The following is a 19,385-nucleotide window of genomic DNA, read 5'->3' as shown; positions in this document are numbered from 1 at the left end:
TACTGCAGATAATATTTCTATTAAATTGATAAGAAACACCAGACTCTTTTACTAAAGGTTTGTAGCTGTCACGAAACGTAATTACGAAATAAATCTTTATAATTCGACAATTACGTAAACAATTTTTCCAACAAAAAATGTAACATCTACAATAGCTGCAACAGCACCAAAGAAGTTAACGCGTCCTCTTATGTTATTATGTTTCGCTATTGTTGTTGTTAAAAAAATCTGTATTCAGTCGGTCGTCGAAATTTTGAAATAAAAGTTCTTGTGGATGTCGCGTAGTAAATATTTCGCTTGAAGCGCTGTTGCGACACAGGCAAAGTTCAATTGTGGAAACTAAGCCACTGAATATTACAAATAATGTTATTAAAGAATACAGCCGACTGACTACATCAAATAAGAGGACACGTACATTCGTTCGCGAATGAGTGGCCAAAAAAAAGGGTGGGGCATTAATACTGCGTGGGAAATATAGTTACGCTTGTACACACTCAAATGTATGCAAACATACGAACGGGAAGAGACACGTTCATTTTGAGTGTAATCATCCCCCGTGGTCTGGATAAAAAGAATTACAGTTAAATGCATTTATTCATCTTAGAACGTAAATGCGTGGACTTCGAAATTAAATTAAGAGAGAGACTGCAGGTTCTGAATGTCGCGGCAAATATATATTGAAATTGACGGTAGCGGCCACGAAAAGAAAAAGATGAACACATTCACGTACTTCTATTGTTGAGCAGCGTCGCAGTGAAGATCGTCGCCTCCATCTAAATTCTCTGCATAAAATTAAAATAATAGTAATAATTTTCCAGAATTTCAGGAGCTCGGACCCATGGTATCACAAAAGACGAAATCGCTCTGCTTCAAAATCACTTTCATTATTTAACCCAATGTTGTCAGTAAGAAAAGGCACAGCATTTCTTAACACTAGGACAGGACAACAGCGAAAAGTAACTTATTCTAAAACTAATAAACGAAGAGCGTAAAGCTTCTTTTGTTTAGCAAATGCTTTACGCATTAATCTCTGGTAGTTGAACTAGTGTCTGTACGTTCATTAAAAAATTTATATAATTCCTTTACAGAAGGAAACTTATAAAATAGTGTGACAGCACGTGAAACATCGATGTCATGTGGATATCAAGACCACGTGATGCAACCTGAAGATGGCAATCACGTCGAAACAGGCCTGTTGTAATAAAATAATCGTACACAGCAGCGTCATCTGTCTCACAACATTATTATATTATGTCCTCTCAGAACCACACGAAAATATGCTCAGAATAGAAATTGCTCAACACAAAGACAGTGGATATGAGTCGTCCGCGTGCAACGCAGCGTGTCTTAACACGAGAGGCATTTGAATGATAGCCTATTCAAGGTCTGAGTGAGGAACTTTGGTGAGGCGAAAAAAAGAAAAGCGACATAACAGGCCCAAATCCACACGTATTTCAATGTCGTGACTTTATTCCTACACTGGAGAACCAAAGAAACTGGCACACCTGCTTAACACCGTGTAGAACCCCCGCGAGCACGCTGAAGTGCCGCAACACTACGTGGAATGGACTGATGTCTGTAGGAGTGCAGGAGGAAACTGACACCACGAACCCTGCAAGGCTGTCCGTAAATTTGTAAGAGTACGAGGTAGTGGAGATCCCTTCTCAACAGCACCTTGCAAGGCATCCCAGATATGCTCAATAATGTGCATCTTCATGCTTTCGCGGCGCAAAGACTGTTCCATAAAATTTCGGGCGTGCAGCCGCATAAATTCAGCTTCTTCTTCTAGTATTTCGGCAGATTACCGTCCAGCTATCTTCAGAGTGAGTCGAGGTGACTAACGCTCCAGCACTTGTTCCGTCCTTTTAAACTCGAGGACCGGACCACTGCGTATGCGGCCAAAGATACACAAGGCGCCAGAGACATGGATAGGCGGCAAAGAGGTGTAACATATGCATGGAAATTAAATCTATGGCTGCGCTGTCGATCCACACGGCGATATCGATGTGTCACGGAGAGCTGCACCGTCGCGACGTCTTTGTGATTTAATAACAGAAATTGCCGGATTCCAAGATTTGTCCAAGCTGAAGCCGCTATCTCTATTAATTAAATTCGTCGCCAACCGAATTTCAATTGCTTCCTTCACTACTGAAGCCCAGAAAGATGAAGTCGAGGCCTTTCGACAAAAATAGGACGGATAAGCCTGGGGTTTATAAGATCCACTGTGAGTGCGGCCGTTAATACCTAGGACAAACGACACGTACAGTCCAAGAGAGATGCACAGAGCACCGCAGGTACACCCGTCTCTTACAACCAGATAAATGTGTGGTGGCAGAGCACCGTATTGACAGAACCGCACTTCGAAAACTCCAAAGAAGATTACACCCATACCGATCTAATAATGAACTCTTACAAGTACAGAAATAAACAGCTCTTTATTTCATTCAGAGATTCTAAAAAAGCACGCGACAGTATCTATCGCTCTTCGCTTCTTAAAATCCTCAGGTCATACGGTCATCATCACTAATTAATAAAATACCTACATTACCTGAAATATAAAGTTCATGGAAGAAATTTTAAAACTTTTCACAATAGCAACTGCTTCTGTACAAGGCGATGGATTGCCCCCACTACTTTTCAATGTAGCCCTCGAGCAGATCGCGAAGATTTGGCAAAAAGCAAATCCACCGAAAATCAAAATTGGAGCAAAACTCTCAATAACAACAAACTGTATGGAGTTTGCGCATGATTTAGCTGTCGTAGCGCTTGACATGGAAGAAGATCGTACTCAGGTTACCAGCCTCAAAAAAAGGTCTCCTTGAAAATAGGATTACACGTGTCCTTCGAGGAAACTGAGATAATGCCCGCGGAACCTATGTGCATATATAAACAGTCAAGAAGTTAAAGTAGTGCGACAGTTTGAACGTCTTGGAGAAATCGTCAAGCGTAGCTTATGTGAGAAAGAAACTCGGGTGAACAGAGCCAACAACATGAAGAAAAGCTCAGTTTATAACCTGAGCAATGTAAAGTAAGAAATGCTTGTGGACAGACGCTAAGATCCAACACTCTGCGCATCCCCGATCCAAATTAAGTATGAAAAAAGTAATCAGATCCGCAAAATTGGAAGAAGAACCATCAGCGCTTACATAAATAAAAACTACCGGTTCGCAGGAGACGGGAGAGTTCTCCCCAATAAAACAATCGATTCACGTATTGAAAATGCGAGGAAACAGCGTTTTACGTACCATAACTACTGATAAGAAATTTTCGAAAGAAGGCCGTAGTACAGTGCGTCCGAGAAATTCAGCAACATCTTAAAGCAGTTAAAGTTATTCCTCTTCTGAAGAAGCACAAGTTTTCAGCAGAAATGACTCATGGGGGGGGCTTTAGAGATTTCGGACGAATTGAGAAAATTACGATCGGAAAGAGTGAGACTTATAGGACGGACCACAAGAACCGTACAGTACAACCTTCATAGAAAAACTGTACGTGGAACGACTCAAGTGGTCCAGTGTGGCCAATAAATTATTACAAATCTTCATGAAGATTAGAAGTTCAGTCAGCTTGAAGCAACGAGCTGCAATCTTGAGTTTTCCAAAGCGGACAGTGAGCGGCGACAGGCAGCGACTAACAATTAGTACGTCCGTGGAGTACGGCCGCTTAATGAGGCCACAAGTCAGCGTCACATGGAGGCTCTGTGACGCCGACGTCACGTGATTCGCGCTCACGTAAGGCTTTTGAGTTGTGCACACGTAACAGCATCCCAAGGCTGCGTGCTGGGTCGGTTAGTCAACGACATTATGAACGGCCTATACTGTGTGGAGCCAAACGCTACTGTTCGCGGTTAACATTGTATTCTTGAGACCCATCAGCACTAAGCGTTTTCTAGAAAACAAAGACATGAATGCCTACCGGTAGTATACCATACTCATCTTGTCAAAAGTTAAATGAGATTCACCGATGGGGGGGAGGGGGGGGGGGGAAATACCCCCGCAGCACTAGTTGGCATGTGTATTAGTAAACGGATAAAACAGTGAAGCGCCCTAATTGCAGGTAGCCTAACTAGCGGCTTTCAGACGCTACAAAAATTTTATTACAATGAAATGAATACCCCTAGCTGCATACAGGCGTTGATATAGGTCAACGGGGACAGTTGAAAATGTGTGCCCTGACCGGCACTCGAACCTGGGATCTCCTGCGTACGTGGAAGATGCTCTATCCATCTTTCTTTCTCTCTTTTTTTTCTTCTTCTTCTCATTTTGTTCTATATTGTTCGTTGAATTTGTTCGTGGCGGGCGTCTGATGACACCCGTTCACGTTGTTCGGTGATCCGTTCACTCAGTTTTTTAATTACAGACGGTAGCTAAACCCTCTGACCGAACACGCTGAGCTACCGTGCCGGCGTCCATCTGAACCACCGAGGACACAGATGATAGTGCGACTGCAGGGACTTATTTCTGGGACGCCTCCCGTGAAATCCACATTCCGAACTTATGGTCCCGCACTACATTCATAGTACCGCTGCTCATTACACACATTATTCGCGGCTTTTTGCAAATTCCCGGAAGAGTTCGGGCACTGTTTGTGCATCCGCACATTAGAAGATGGTCGAATGGCCGGTGTGCCTTGTGTATATATACAGGGTTATTACAAATGATTGAAGTGATTTCACAGCTCTACAATAACTTTTATTATTTGAGATATTTTCACAGTGCTTTGCACACACATACAAAAACTCAAAAAGTTTTTTTAGGCATTCACAAATGTTCGGCAGACATCAAGCCGATAATCAAGTTCCTCCCACACTCGGCGCAGCATGTCCCCATCAATGATTTCGAAAGCATCGTTGATGCGAGCTCGCAGTTCTGGCACGTTTCTTGGTAGAGGAGGTTTAAACACTGAATCTTTCACATCACTATGCGTGAAACTTGCCCGCACGCGTTCAACCGTTTCTTCGCTCACTGCAGGCCGACCCGTTGATTTCCCCTTACAGAGGCATCCAGAAGCTTTAAACTGCGCATACCATCGCCGAATGGAGTTAGCAGTTGGTGAATCTTTGTTGAACTTCGTCCTGAAGTGTCGTTGCTCTGTTATGACTGACTGATGTGAGTGCATTTCAAGCACGACATACGCATTCTCGGCTCCTGTCGCCATTTTGTCTCACTGCACTCTCGAGCACTCTGGCAGCAGAAACCTGAAGTGCGGCTTCAGCCGAACAAAACTTTATGAGTTTTTCTACGTGTCTGTAGTGTGTCGTGACCATATGTCAATGAATGGAGCTACAGTGAATTTATGAAATCGCTTCAATCATTTGTAATAGCCCTGTATATATTTTTTTCGAGTGACTCACATTTTTGCTACACTAGGTCGCTGCTCGTCTCCACAAACGCCGTAATCGAGGTGAACGGTGACTCTAAACCTACAGCGCGCCACGGACGCAGGCTGGCGGGAGCAGTATCCCAGCTGTACGGCTCTCTGGCGCCATTACCGCGCTCCCAAATCAGCGGCGAATTACATGACCTGTGCGTAGACATGTAATGCCACACACCGTCACAAAACTACCAACAAACTGTAACGTGCGGATGACGTGCGAGCTGTAGCTCGCATTTTAAGTTTTTAAAAAGGCAGTAATATGACAAAATAGATTTGATTTCTACCTGGTGACTCCGGTGTCTTGTCGACGTCTTTTAGATACTCTTCCGTAACGTCTTGACGTTTCAGATTTGTTTTTTCTTTCTGTATTTGTTTCTGTATTGGACCTCGAAACGGTTATTTACCATCGTTGTTCCAGCATTCTATGGTTGTATACTGGGCGCATATGACCTTAGATGTTTTGCGCCCTAACCCCCCCCCCCCCCCCCAAAAAAAAAGAAAAAAACTGCCGGGTCCTTGACACGCGGAATCAATCGTGTATTTCTTTCCAAAGACAGACAAACAAGCTGTTAAGCAGGTGGTCGTAATGTTTTGGCTCATCGGCGCACTAGGCTATAAAATGCATACCGTAAGCGAAAGAGCACTTGTGCAGTAGAAGAGATGTTTCACAGTACACAAGTGCTCATAGCTCTTAATGTAGGCACTTTAGAACCCGTATATACACGGAACCTTTTTTGTCAATACTACCACCTCTCAAAATACGGAAACCAAGCAGCTTGTAGTAGAAGAGATTTGTTTCACAATATCGAAGATAATAGTACCTGTAATCTCCTTCCTTCTTCCATCTATTGTCCACATTAAACAATGCCCCATCCAAGTAATATGGCTACCCACGCCATTACACTTCCACCTCCAAGCTCAACCGTTCAACTGTTGAAATCAAGCAATCAGGATTGAATGCTTCTTTTACCGTTCTCCAGATGTAAACGCGCCCAGATGTTGGAAAGAACGAAAATGTTGACTCGTCGGACCATATGACATGTTTCCACTGATCAGCCGTCCAGGATTTCTGCTCCTTTGCGTCGCTTGTCGTCACTAATGGTTTCTTTATAGCAGCTCGTCCACGAATATTCGCTTTATGCAGTTCTCGGCGGACAGTGTCGATAGATACTGGGTCTCGAAGATGGCTACTGAGCTCTGTAGTCACTTTAGACGCCGTAGTTTTGTTTTGTCTTGACACAATTCGTGTTAGCGTACGACGTTCTCTGTCATTTAGTTTTGATTTGCGTCCATTATTAAGTTTACATGACAATGCCTTCCGTGTTTTGTGTAGGCTGTCATGACTGTTGAAATAGTTGCTCCTGAAACATTCAATAAGTTGGCTGTCTTGGTTACTGATGCTCCAGTTAATCGGGCCTCGCCGGCCGCGGTGGTCTAGCGGTTCTAGGCGCGCAGTCCGGAACCGCGAGACTGCTACGGTCGCAGGTTCGAATCCTGCCTCTGGCATGGATGTGTGTGATGTCCTTAGGTTAGTTAGGTTTAAGTAGTTCTAAGTTCTAGGGGACTGATGACCTCAGATGTTAAGTCCCATAGTGCTCAGAGCCATTTGAACCATTTAATCGGGCCTCCACAATCTGCCCTCTTTGGATGTCTGTTAAGTCTTTCATTGCGCGTCTATCTGGGCCTCTGAATGCAAATATGGAGTGTGCACTACTCGTACTGAACGCGCACAGTCCAACGCGACACGCGCCATACTAAAGTTGTTGACCGTCCCCTGTTTGTTATCCTTCACTATTTAGGACAGTCTGCCTACGCTGGAGGAACTTTCCGATTCCGTGGGAGCCATGCTCGGAGGGCATTTTCATCCGGAAAGGAAGTTCTTTGAAGGTTGCTCGACAAAGAACGGAGAAGGAGAAAATCTGAGGACGCAAGATTAAATGAGTGCGGAATGACTTCCCAACCCAACTCCTGTGCAGCGATTTTTGCCAGTCTAGCAGAACACAGGCGGGCGCCATCGTTGAGTACCATCTCTTCACGCGGTCTTCCTGGTCCTTGTTCTCGGATAGCGTCTGCAAGACATCTCAGTTGTTGACAATAAATGTCAGCGTTTCGTAGCGCACCACATCGTCGCTGTTCCACCAGATGCATAACACAACTTTTGTGGATGCGCGCAGGTCTTTGTGCGGGGTGTTGTTGCTTTGTTTGGGCTCAACCATTTCCTTCCTTTCCTTATGTTAGAGTAAAGGCACCATTTCTTGTAACCAGGAACTATAAAGGATATGAATGGTCTGTGTTGTTCACGAGCCGACTGATGACGAGGAAGCAGAGATGCACATATGGCCACCTGCTAATTTTTGTGATTTTGCCTTAAAGCATACGGTGCTAATCTAGGCGTTTTTTGAACCTGCCCCATTGCATGCAAATGGCGCACGATGGTGGAATGATCACAGTTACCACATTTGTCAGTTCTCGCGTACAGTGGTATGGAACATTGTGGATTAACGTGTTTAAACGATCTTCATCAAACCCCGAAGGTCTTTCTAGCGTGAAGGGCAACTTATGCTAAAACGATCCTTAATTTTATCCATTGTTTCTCAGTGTTTCGTTCGCGACTGTTTTACTTTCGTAAAATGAAGAACAAACCGCCTTCAGTCACAAGTTGCGTTTATTTACTGCACTATGCATTTCGAGCCCTGGAGGCTCATCTTCAGGTGCTTTTTAGTGATTTACTTCAGGTTTTTTAGTTGTTTGCCTGTTGATATTACATTTTTGTGTTACAACGGTATATTGTAGATAAAAGTTTGACAGCGTTAATAATATGAAACTAACTTACAGTTTAACATTGTATGATGTCTGCTTCTGTTGTGCAGTTGGTGTACACAATACACATCTTTAATTTTGCAGTACATACTGGGATTAAAGATGTGTATTGTGTATACCAAATGCACAACAGAAGCAGACATCATACAATGTTAAACTAAGTTAGTTTCATATTATTAACGCTGTTAAACTTATATCTACAATATACCATGTTGTAACACAAAAATGTAATATCAACAGGCAAACAACTAAAAAACCTGAAGTAAATCACTAAAAACCATCTGAAGATGAGGCTCGAAATGCATAGTGCAGTAAATAAACGCAACTTGTGACTGAAGGCGGTTTGTTCTTCATTTTATAAAACGATCCTGTTTAAATGTTTCTGGATGCCTACGTTGCTGTCACCCCTCTATTGGACTCAAACAGAAGAGTGCGTCGAGAATGTTCTGATTTGTCTATTTTCTAGCATCCACAGGTCCAATCACTATCGTTAAGTGACAAAACGACAATATGCAAAACTCAAATACTAACAAGCAACTTGAAGAGAAAGAAAATGACAATCGATAAATAAACCCATAGCAATCGGAATACCAACATGCCAAACAAAAACGCTGGAACTTCCGCACCAACCCAGTAACTCAGATATCGTCTCAACCCATGAAATTACATTTTGTTTCTCCCTCTACTTCTGGGTCCTTCACCTCTTTATGTCAGGCAGTATGTTTCATACGTATACAGGATGAAAAGTATTTAAACCGACAAACTCTGGGAGGTTGTAGGGGACATCAAAACAAATATTTTTCTCTAATGTCATTTTTTCCTACGAGTAGTACTTAAACCGGTAGAGGAAGATTTCCCTGGCGGCAAATAAATTAAACCAACAAACACTTTTCCATTTTTTTATGACCAAGAGACAGCACATTAACACAACCCAATCATGTTCTGTCTGACACGGGCAAAAATTCCAGGAGTATCCTGAATTGTTCCTGCTACTGCTGCTACTATCCGGGCAACCATATCCTCTTCTGATGCAACAGGAGTTGCGTAAACGAGGTTGCGCATCTCTCCCCACACAAAAAAGTCCAGAGGGGACATACCTGGGGATCGAGCAGGCCATGGTACAGGACCACCTCTGCCAGTCCACGTTTCTGGGAACCGTCGGTCCAGGAATTGACACACACGATGACTGAAATGTGCCGGCGCCCCGTCACGCTGGAACCACATGCGTTGTCTTGTATGGAGCGAGACGTCTTCCAGCAATTCAGGCAATGCTCTGGCGAGAAAATTGTGATAGTGCCTTCCATTTAATGGCCTAGGTAACAGATACGGCCCAATTAAACAGTCCCCAACAACACCGACCCACACATTAACGAAGAACCGCACTTGATGAGCGCTAGTTACTGTGGCATGTGTGTTATCCTCACTCCAAACATGCGAATTGTGCATGTTGAAGACTCCATACGCCCGAACGTTGCTTTATCGGTAAAAAACACAGAGGATGGAAATATAGGATGCATTTCACACTGTTCCAGGTACCACTGCGAAAACTGTGCTCTGGGTGGATAATCAGTTGGTTCCAGGTTGTGGACACGCTGTAAGTGAAATGGACTTAACAATTGCTCTCGAAGGACTGTTCTTGCATTCCTCTGATTCGTCCCCATGTTACGTGCAATTGTACGAGTGCTGATTGAAGGATCCCGCTCCACATGCTGCAAGACAGCTTCCTCAAATTTCAGCGTTCTTACCGTGCGATGGCATGGCATCCCTGTCCAAGTAATCTGCTAAATGACTCGGTCTCACGCAGACGGTACACAGCAGCGAAGGTCGTATGATGCGGGATACGGCGATTAGGATATTGTTGTTGATAAACCCGCTGTGCAGCTCGTCCGCTGTGGTGCGCTACGTAGTACGCACGAACCGTATCAGTGTACTCACTCCAGGTGTATCGCTCCATTAATAAACACAGACAATACACTACTACACTGGTGGACAGCAGTTGCCTACAACTGAAGATCGTAATACGACCTCCACCGCCTTAAATAATCCTCATAGGAAAAAATGACAGTAGGGAAAAATATTTGTTTTGATGTCCCCTACAACCTCCCAGAGTTTGTCGGTTTAAATACTTTTCACCCTGTATTTTGTAATACCAACACACCTAACGAAAGGATCGTTTTGTGAAGTCGCAAAAGCAGCTAAATAAGGAAGATAAAGTTTTTTGTTTATTTATTTTGACTTTTGGCCTGACCACCAAACAGCCAATAGATACATTTCGATAGGTATTGGTGCACAGAATGTTGGCTGCGGTGTGGGGATAAGAGATTTAATAGCGTGACTGATATATCAGATGCTGTTAGCGTGTATTTATGTATGCCCATTTTGCTGGGATCTCTGTGACGTCACAGTGTGTGTGTGTGTGTGTGTGTGTGTGTGTCACATCTCATTCCCTTCTGTGCGAAAGCGAGAAGGTTGATGGACACGCCGCTATGCGGCGCTGTAGCTGTGCCGCATTCAGAGCCTTCTAAACATACGCCGTCTGCATTAGGTTGTCAGATTTCCTGTCGCATTTCTCCTTTCTACATTAAAATAACAATCAGGTTTTTACATATTTAGGAAACCGGATGTAATATTTCCCCTCCATGAATGTGATTAAATGCAGTAACTTACCATACGTTTATATCGCTCGTATTACTTGCACATTTCCCTTCTTTTTTTTCCCTGTCCTTTTGTTTGTAGTCCCTTCAATCTCTGTCATAGCATGTGCGATACGGTATTCGATTGCAAAATTTACTTGTTTAGTGGTAGTAGTATTCTGCAAATGTCGTCTGTGTATGCCGTTACCTCTTTAAACAAATGCTGGGTTGGTACCCAATTTTCACTTCATATGCAGTATAATTGAGGAAAATTATACAATTCATCTGCCTTCCACGTTTAAAGCATCTACAAACTGTCTGTGTTCACTACCGTCAGATAATAATTTGCACTAGTTTATCTACTATTATATATTTTATATGAGAGTTTTACCTCCTTGTCTGAAATTTCTCTAAAGCCTACTAAAGGACGGTTCACGAAAGTAGCTTAAGCAGTATTACTATTATGTCCCGCATCGAGTAACTTTGCTTTCTATGAGCGGAAGTCATTCGCACTCATCTTCGAAGACAACTGTGGAATGAATGCAGTAATAATCTCTAACATAGTATAGAAGGTCTATAGTACAGTAATTCATTTGTCTAACAATCACTGTACAGTCATACAGGCTTTGTCAGTTTAAAGCAAGGAATAACAGAAGTAAATCTATATTACGTTTAACGGGAAGATGGCTTAATTACTGCTAAGTGCTGATAAGACGAAGTTACATATGGAAAAAGAAGCAGCTGTCCAGTCACCCGTAATTACCTTCGGGTGCTGTTGCCAGGCGGGGCGTGATCTTATTGATTTGCTGCTTCGCTATACACGTCCCATATTTAGGAGGGTCACGATTGCTTTCCAGCGACTGCGATCAACAGAAATGAACTGTCAATTGAATAGCTCAGTTGTAAAAGCGGCTAAGTCAGTTTTAAAAGATTTTTGGGAAAAGCCATAAAACGTAGCCTTGTTCTCACAGCAATATTACAACGGTGGTTAATGTCTCAAAAAAAGGAAAAAAAGACAACGACCAAATCATAAATGTCTCTATAACCCTACATTAACCCCTTATTAGTATTTTTATGTAAAAATTTGTACTTAGCCCGTTTTGCAACCGAGGGGCCAGTTTGCCGCTTCTGCAACCACATCGGCGGCCATGATGGAATGCAGTCGGTTGCAAAACCGGCCCAAAAATTAATTCCGGTGTTTATCTGGCTATATCTGTAAGAATGGTAGACTACAGTAGCATACTAAAATAATGCGAAAGGAAGAAAATTAAACGAACAAAGTGCTGAAATACTGTTTTATTTTAAATATTTGAAAAGATTGAAACGATTACATAAAAAACTAAACATGAACTACTACTAACTGCAAGGTACAATATTAATATTACACTGATTTAATCACTGAACTCAGTTTTAACACCTGTCATGGAAGTGAGAAATCTTTGGAAACAAATCTTGGGAAAATGAAATATTGCAAAGAAACGATCACAAGGTAAAATGAAGTATACAGCGTTTAAGGTAGGTTCGGGGAATCGTCGTCATCTAAGAGCTGAAAAGCCGTTTTGACATTCGTCTGTTTCCACGATCTTCTGCTGCTCAAAAACATCAGTGCAGAATTTTAATTTTACGTCCTCGGGCCATGTCTCTCCCCAGTGTAGTTCTAAGAGCCGCTTGATGTCCATAATTTTAGCTTTTTTCAGTGCGACGCCTTCTGGAATCTCCTCACAGAACAGTTTCTTTCGTAATACGTTTGCCTCTTTTAAGAATAGGTTTCGACTCTCCACTTTCAAAATTGAAGAATGCTTCTCCTTGCACAAGACATAATTTTTTGTTTGCTGTCTTCGTGATGATAATTCTCTTCGACTTTTTAAACTGGAAGTGCCAGAATTCAGGAGCTTTGATGACGTTAGTGGCGATCTTCTTCCAGTCTCTCACTTTGTACTCGTCCGACCCCAAATGCACCACTGTGGCGAATTTTTCCATTATGCCGACGTATACTGCAGGGGTTTTTGATTGCGCTCAGTTTTGAAAATTTTTTCTCCATGTTTGCAAGAGCTCTATAAGGGGTATAAAAGAATGACCAACGATCGGGAACCACACTTCAACGCTCTCTACGTGTACTGGAGCTGCGTACAGGAACCATTACATCAACATCCCAATCGTTGTATTCTTGTTTTTCCCATCGCATCCATACGACAAGCGGCGTAGTTTGGTGACAACATGCAAATGGATGTTAAACAGTTGATGATGAAGAGGTGAAGCAATCTGATTCGACCCCTCCGCAAATTCGTTCTCGAGCCAAACATACGAGGTCACTTTGTCTTTTGTCCGACTGCTCGTAGAGGAACATCGGCAAACCATGAAATTATATAAGTACATCTGTCTGGAATAATAAGCCCCCTGATCTGGGACTTTTGGAAGGACTAAATTTTTCCGGCAGTCATAACTTAAAATTAGTTTACCTTCGATGTCTTCCTTCAGTCTTTCGTAAAAAAGCATTGCTCCGACCATTGTGAACTGTAAGCTGATGTTCCAAATTTTTCTTTCCCATTGGCCGATTTTTCAAGGAAATCACGCTTTGTAGGGACGCACATGTAGAACATGTGTCATTATAAGGTGCTTTAAAGCCAATATTAAAATTATTGCAGAATATTGTCCGGTAGTAGTGATACTCAACGTCCAAATCAGGATGTTTGTACAGAACATTTGCCACATTATTTTTACATTTAATTCACTGGGAAAATATTAGCGATATAGCATTTTTCCTCTAGAATTGTGACTTTCCATCGGCTTGAATTGATCAATGTGTCTGACAACTGCATTTTTCCTATCTTCGTACAACTTCGTTCTTCTGTCACCTCCTCTTCTTTCAGTGGTTGCAGGCGAGGAATTGTTCATTAGCCTATACCCTGACAAATTTTGTTCGTAAAATTTTTGATGGGAACGTCTAGTGAGTTCTTTTCGTTTCAGCTTTCCAGCAGATTGTTTACAGTTTGGCATTTGTGGAAACCCTTTCAGGTTAGTATCTACAGATATATGAAAAATAAAATTGAAAACCAACTGATAGTAGTTCCAGAAGAGGTTAGACAATGTTGCTAGGCCATTTATTCCAACAACATTAAGCCTGTAATGAATATTTGGACATTACTATAAGCAGTGGTCTTCCTTACCTCTTCCTTTTTGTCGACGTTTCGTTTCCATTGCTGAACATTCCGTCTTCTCTTCCTAGAAGTTGAGTTTCTGGTGGCAACTTCCCTCTCAGCTCTATTGTCGTCGGGTTCGTCGAAATAGTAGAGATTTCCTCTTCATTATCCAAATCAATTTCGAACTGTGCTACAATAAAACTGCCTACAAAGTCGTTTTAAAATACACAGTGGAACAAGTGTGCTGATAGGTCTTTTTATCATATAACAATGCCTTCTCGCACTTTCCTTCCTACAGTGTAGCAATGGAAGCAAAAACACGAGAATCTACCCAGTACTTCCAACCCAAACATTTTAGTCACATGTAGCTAAAACTTGGAACTCTTTAAAAGTGTTACGTGTGACAAGACGATATGTCCGGTTCTGCAACCGTACCCTTTGCCGGCGGCCATTATCCCGTTAAGACTCTGCCTCTTTTGCAATCAAACGCGTAGAAAACATAGCCGCCTTTGCACCCACACGCGATTTTCGCACCTCATTTTAAAATGCTTAGAATCGTTTTTGAAGTCTGATGGATACATTATTGCATAGACCGTGAAAACCTGTACAAGAAAGTGCCTCCAACTCAATTTCCGATTTTTGGTCACATGGCCGCTTTTGCAACTATGCTACAGTTATACCCTATCAAAAATGTGGTAAATCGTGTAACGACATTAATTTCTGTTTTTCCAGATCTTAGAAATGGGAAGTATAAGTGAAGTTTATAGGAAGAACCGTAAACTTCATAAATCGGTTCACAACAACTTTGTTTTAGTCCTTAAGACATACTGATAACATGAGGCTACTAGTCCTAATAACAATGAGTGAATTATTACACAAACAGTATCTTTGAGTTCGTCGGTGTATTGTACAGGTGATCGTATTTGTTCGTTCTAAATGCGGTTTTTAAAGCAAGTTCTCACAATTGTTCGGGTAAAGGTACATCACGTACGACAGACAAGGTCCGTTCGCAGTTTTTCCGGAGGGTGTATTTGATTTGAAAGAGTATTAAAGTACGTGCCACTTGCGGCGGAGCCCTGTACCAGTACTGTGTGTAATCTTTGCTGCAGTAAATTTTAAAAATTACGGGTGGAACGACGTGTAAAACTGAATGCCAGGTAACACAGACTGGGAAGTATATTTAGAACAGGCAGGTAGTATTTGTAGTTTTATGCTAATGTTTTTAGAGTTACCGGTGCCATCTAAATTTGAAGAATAAAATTCACGAATAATCTGATGCACTGTTTGTTCGATAACGGTGTTTCCTTTATGTTTACTCGAACGCAGATTTTGTGAGTCGGTTGTCCGTGTTTAGGAAAACTGTATGATGTGAAGTAGAAGCGGCAAGTTAACTAAATTACTTTCTTTGTAACAATCGTCAACAAAAGGTCTTGCGATGCCGCTATTGTTGTTGTTGTCTTCGGTTTGTGCAAGAAGTTCATCAATGTACTGTGCCCAGGGATCTGAGAGTTGACTGATAATTTTCTCATTTGTTTTCTTTCAGACTGCTGGATTCCTGAAAAGAGCCAGGAGTGAAAAATTATTAGAAATATTCAATAAGGTAAGTTCTCAAAAATTTTCTGGTCTGCTTTCCTATCCTCCGTAGTTCATGTACCAAACATAACTCCTTAAAAAAAAAAAAAATCCCGCCTATATACACTTCATTTGAAACACATTGAAAAGTATGACACTAAGGAAAATAAAAACCAGCGAGTGGCGTGTGAGTGAAAAGGAAAAATCTTTTGTAATCCACTATTTCTCGTCACTTTTCATTGGAATATGGTAAGCTGCTCATTACACTTTACATAGCCACAGTATCTCCTTTTGATCCTGGATACTTCCTTAGAAAGCAGATTAAAATACTTTTTAAGAAACGAAAATTTTCGGAATCTTTTTCAATGCAGGATCTGTACAGTTGTGTGTCATAAAGGAAGTGATTTTATAATGTATGTTATTGAAACATCCAGTTTCAAGTACAGGTAAAATAATTTGACCTTTGAAAGTTACAGAAGAGCTGATGGATGAAGAAGGAAAAAAATGATGAGAGTACTCATTTTTCATTTTGGGGACTGGGATGTTTAAAAAAAAGGTAGCAACTAATGATGCTACAGCACAGCACAGTATGTCAGAAACAACAGATGAATCTGATAACTTTCTGCAAAACTTCTGTGGCTTCCTTTAGAAAATTTCAAAATATTAGACATTGCACTTTTGTATTTCCTGCTGCTAGCAGTGGTGAAAGGGAACGTGTACAACTTCCAGATGTTTACTGTCTGAACATTATGAAAAACTTATGTTAGTTTTTTACGTCTTACTCAGTACGGTATGGACATAGAGGAGTGTTCAGATTTGTCAAAATCAGAATGAGCAAGTCAGCTAAAACTGTGAAATGCTTCACAATGTTGACAGTCAAATTTCTTAAAGCAGCCATCAAACTGATGGTAGTAGCCTATGTCATGGTCCCTTGTGACAGACACAATAGGTCCTTGTCACCTCATTGTAAATAAATCAACAGTGTCTGCACTTCAGGCACAGGCCTAAGTAATTTTTCTAATGCAGTGTTAAGTGTATTTAACTAGTGTTAAAATTATATTTTTATCAGAGTAATGACTTTTTAAAATAAGGCCCTTTGCTCTTATGATGATGACTATATTTAAATACTGTGTGCCCGACCGAGACTCGAACTCGAGACCTTTGCCTTTTGCGGGCAAGTGCTCTACCATCTGAGCTACCGAAGCACTGGCAGAAGTAAAGCTGTGAGGATCGGGCGTGAGTCATGCTTCGGTAGCTCAGATGGTAGAGCACTTGCCCGCAAAAGGCAAAGGTCCCGAGTTCGAGTCTCGGTCGGGCACACACTTTTAATCTGCCAGGAAGTTTCGTATCAGCGCACACTCCGCTGCAGAGTGAAAATCTCATTCTATATTTAAATAGTTTTGGTAAAGAAATTGGTGGAAATAACTCTTCATCATCATCTTCCTCCCAGAGGTAACGGTTAACACTGGTCATTACTGTGAAACAATTTGGAAATTGTCACAGTTAGTATATCACTGTGTGGTGGAAATCGTTTGATTTCCAAAGATTCAAGAGTGTTGACTGCTGCCATTTGTTCATTAAATGATATGTATTTTATTATTAGCAAGTGAAGACATTGAATTTGAAAGACCACATTTGCAAGATTCCCCGCCCCCCCTCCCCCCCCCCCTGAAATCTTTTCTCAACTTTGTCCTTGATGCACAAGTTTAATGTAGTGTGCACTCCATTTCCTTACCTTAGGCGACTAAAATGTTCATTTTCCTTCAACTGACGGTTCCAGATGGGTTTGTAGTCATGTTGTTTCCTTTTTCAGGTCAAGAGGAATGTAATACACATACCTTCAGCTTTGATCAGTGACATAATGTTAATGGCTGTTGTGACATCACCTTTTGGTGCATATTTTGACAGTTTGGTTGAGAGTTGGTGAAGCCAACAAATGTGAAATAAAAAAACTGGTTGTGATGACTGGACCGATATGTAGTTCAGCCTGTCTGAAAAATCTCCAGTGATATGACACTATAATCACCATGTTGTTTGTGATGTTTGTCGCATGTTTCTTATGTCACTTGTCAAAACTGACAACTGATGTCAAATATTCCTTTCTATCACCTCTTCCTTTCTTTGGACTAGAACTAACCTCTGAGATCGACCTAATGCCGTTAGTTATCAAAATTTTTACATGGACATTTGTGAGAAACAGTGGTAACATGCAAGATAAGAGAAGGAACAACAAGAATGAAAGATCAAAAGGGAATTCAGTCCCCTTTTTTCTTTCTCTTGTTTTGTTAAATTGTGGCTTTCACATGACTAAATAATCAATGCAAGTAACACACTGTTAAGTATGTCAGAGAAGTATTATTCATCACACATTGTGTAATGCCACATAATTCTAATCTATTTAAAATGATCAAAGGAAGGTGGGCAATGATTGGGATTTGTCCTTGCATTTGGGACTAGTAGCTTTTCTGTAGTGTCAATAAATTGGTGAAGGATAGATATTAAGGAAAAGAACAGGGCCAATTCCTTTTCCCATCCCTGTCCAAACTCTACTACTCCATCTTTAAGGACCTCACCATTGAAAGGATGTTAAAACTTAATCTTTCTTCATTTCATGTAAGTAATAATATTGTATTAAATTAGGCCTACCAAAATTTTCCATATCTTTTTTACAGTATGCCTCTAAAGAGATCGATGGTGAGAAGTTTATGACAGCAACAGATTTTGTTCAGAAATATCTTGGCCTCTTTACGGATCAGAATTACAATGAAGAATCAGTTAAGCTCTTGGCTGGAATTGTTGACACTAGCAAAGATGGGTAAGTTTGCAGCTTGTACTGGAAGCCAATTTCTGTCAAAATTTACCAGAATATTGTCTGATTCATTACTTGTTCACAAGTTTTTGTAAATATTGGAATCCATTTGTACCTGACACTCCTTTAGTAGAGTTTTCTAATTATTCCTCTGATATTTATTTGGATTTGGTCAGCACATGAATTGTTGGAATATGGTGCAAATAAATTTTGTTTACAAAATATACATTATCCGCCGGCCGCGGTGGTCTAGCGGTTCTAGGCATGCAGTCGGGAACCGCGCGACTGCTACGGTCGCAGGTTCGAATCCTGCCTCGGGCATGGATGTGTGTGATGTCCTTAGGTTAGTTTGGTTTAAGTAGTTCTAAGTTCTAGGGGACTGATGACCACAGATGTTGCGTCCCGTAGTGCTCGGAGCCACTTTTTTTATACATTATCCAAAGTAAATAGTATTTATATGGTCCATAAAGTAAAAATAGTTTGTGAGATTCCACTATTAGAAAGAAAACTTCTGATGTTCTAATAAATAAGATACGTGTTGGAACCTAATGAAAAAAAAAAAAAATGTACAGCATGTTTATAGTACTTCGGAGCTTTTAGTAAATCTGACGCTTTGTATTAGAAATATTTGAAATATATTAAATAATTGCATTACACTAATAAGATGTATAGAATTCATGACAAATTCCAAACTGCAAGAGTAAAATAAACTACATTTTTATTTTAACAAAGTACAAATTATTACTCTTGAGAGAAATAAGATTCTTTAACTTGAGTTGCAATAGTTCAGATACATGATGTCCTGAATCAGGACATGTCAATGTAACCGACGTGAAAAAGCTGTCACCTAGTAAATGAGTGTGTGGCTGTTGTATGCATAAGTAAAGCATTGTGTAGGTGATGTTGGATTATGTTGAGGTCGCGTTAGATACTGGTAATATTCATTTTGTAGAGTTAACAGCTCATGACATTGAAATACAGAGTAGCAAAAAATACAGATACATTGTAAATATGGGCACTTCTGAGAGGAGATTTCTT

The 19,385-nt window shown here is 41.0% G+C and overlaps 1 protein-coding gene across 4 annotated transcripts in view; it reads left to right on the top strand.

Moving 5' to 3' along the window:
• The window catches only part of LOC124552730 (calcium-binding mitochondrial carrier protein Aralar1), a 719,518-nt gene that overhangs the window by 584,100 nt on the left and 116,033 nt on the right, over window positions 1-19,385 (top strand). For all 4 annotated transcript variants that reach the window (XM_047127069.1, XM_047127068.1, XM_047127071.1 and 1 more), the window contains 2 exons: window positions 15,510-15,566; window positions 18,211-18,353. In XM_047127069.1, coding sequence (XP_046983025.1) covers window positions 15,510-15,566; window positions 18,211-18,353 — 200 coding nt within the window. The remainder of the gene's footprint in view (window positions 1-15,509; window positions 15,567-18,210; window positions 18,354-19,385) is intronic.

The sequence above is a fragment of the Schistocerca americana genome, chromosome 10 (genome assembly GCF_021461395.2).
Source record: "Schistocerca americana isolate TAMUIC-IGC-003095 chromosome 10, iqSchAmer2.1, whole genome shotgun sequence".
In the NCBI taxonomy this organism is placed as follows: domain Eukaryota; kingdom Metazoa; phylum Arthropoda; class Insecta; order Orthoptera; family Acrididae; genus Schistocerca; species Schistocerca americana.
Note: the sequence above shows the minus strand (reverse complement) of the source record. Positions and strands in the feature narration are given on the sequence as shown.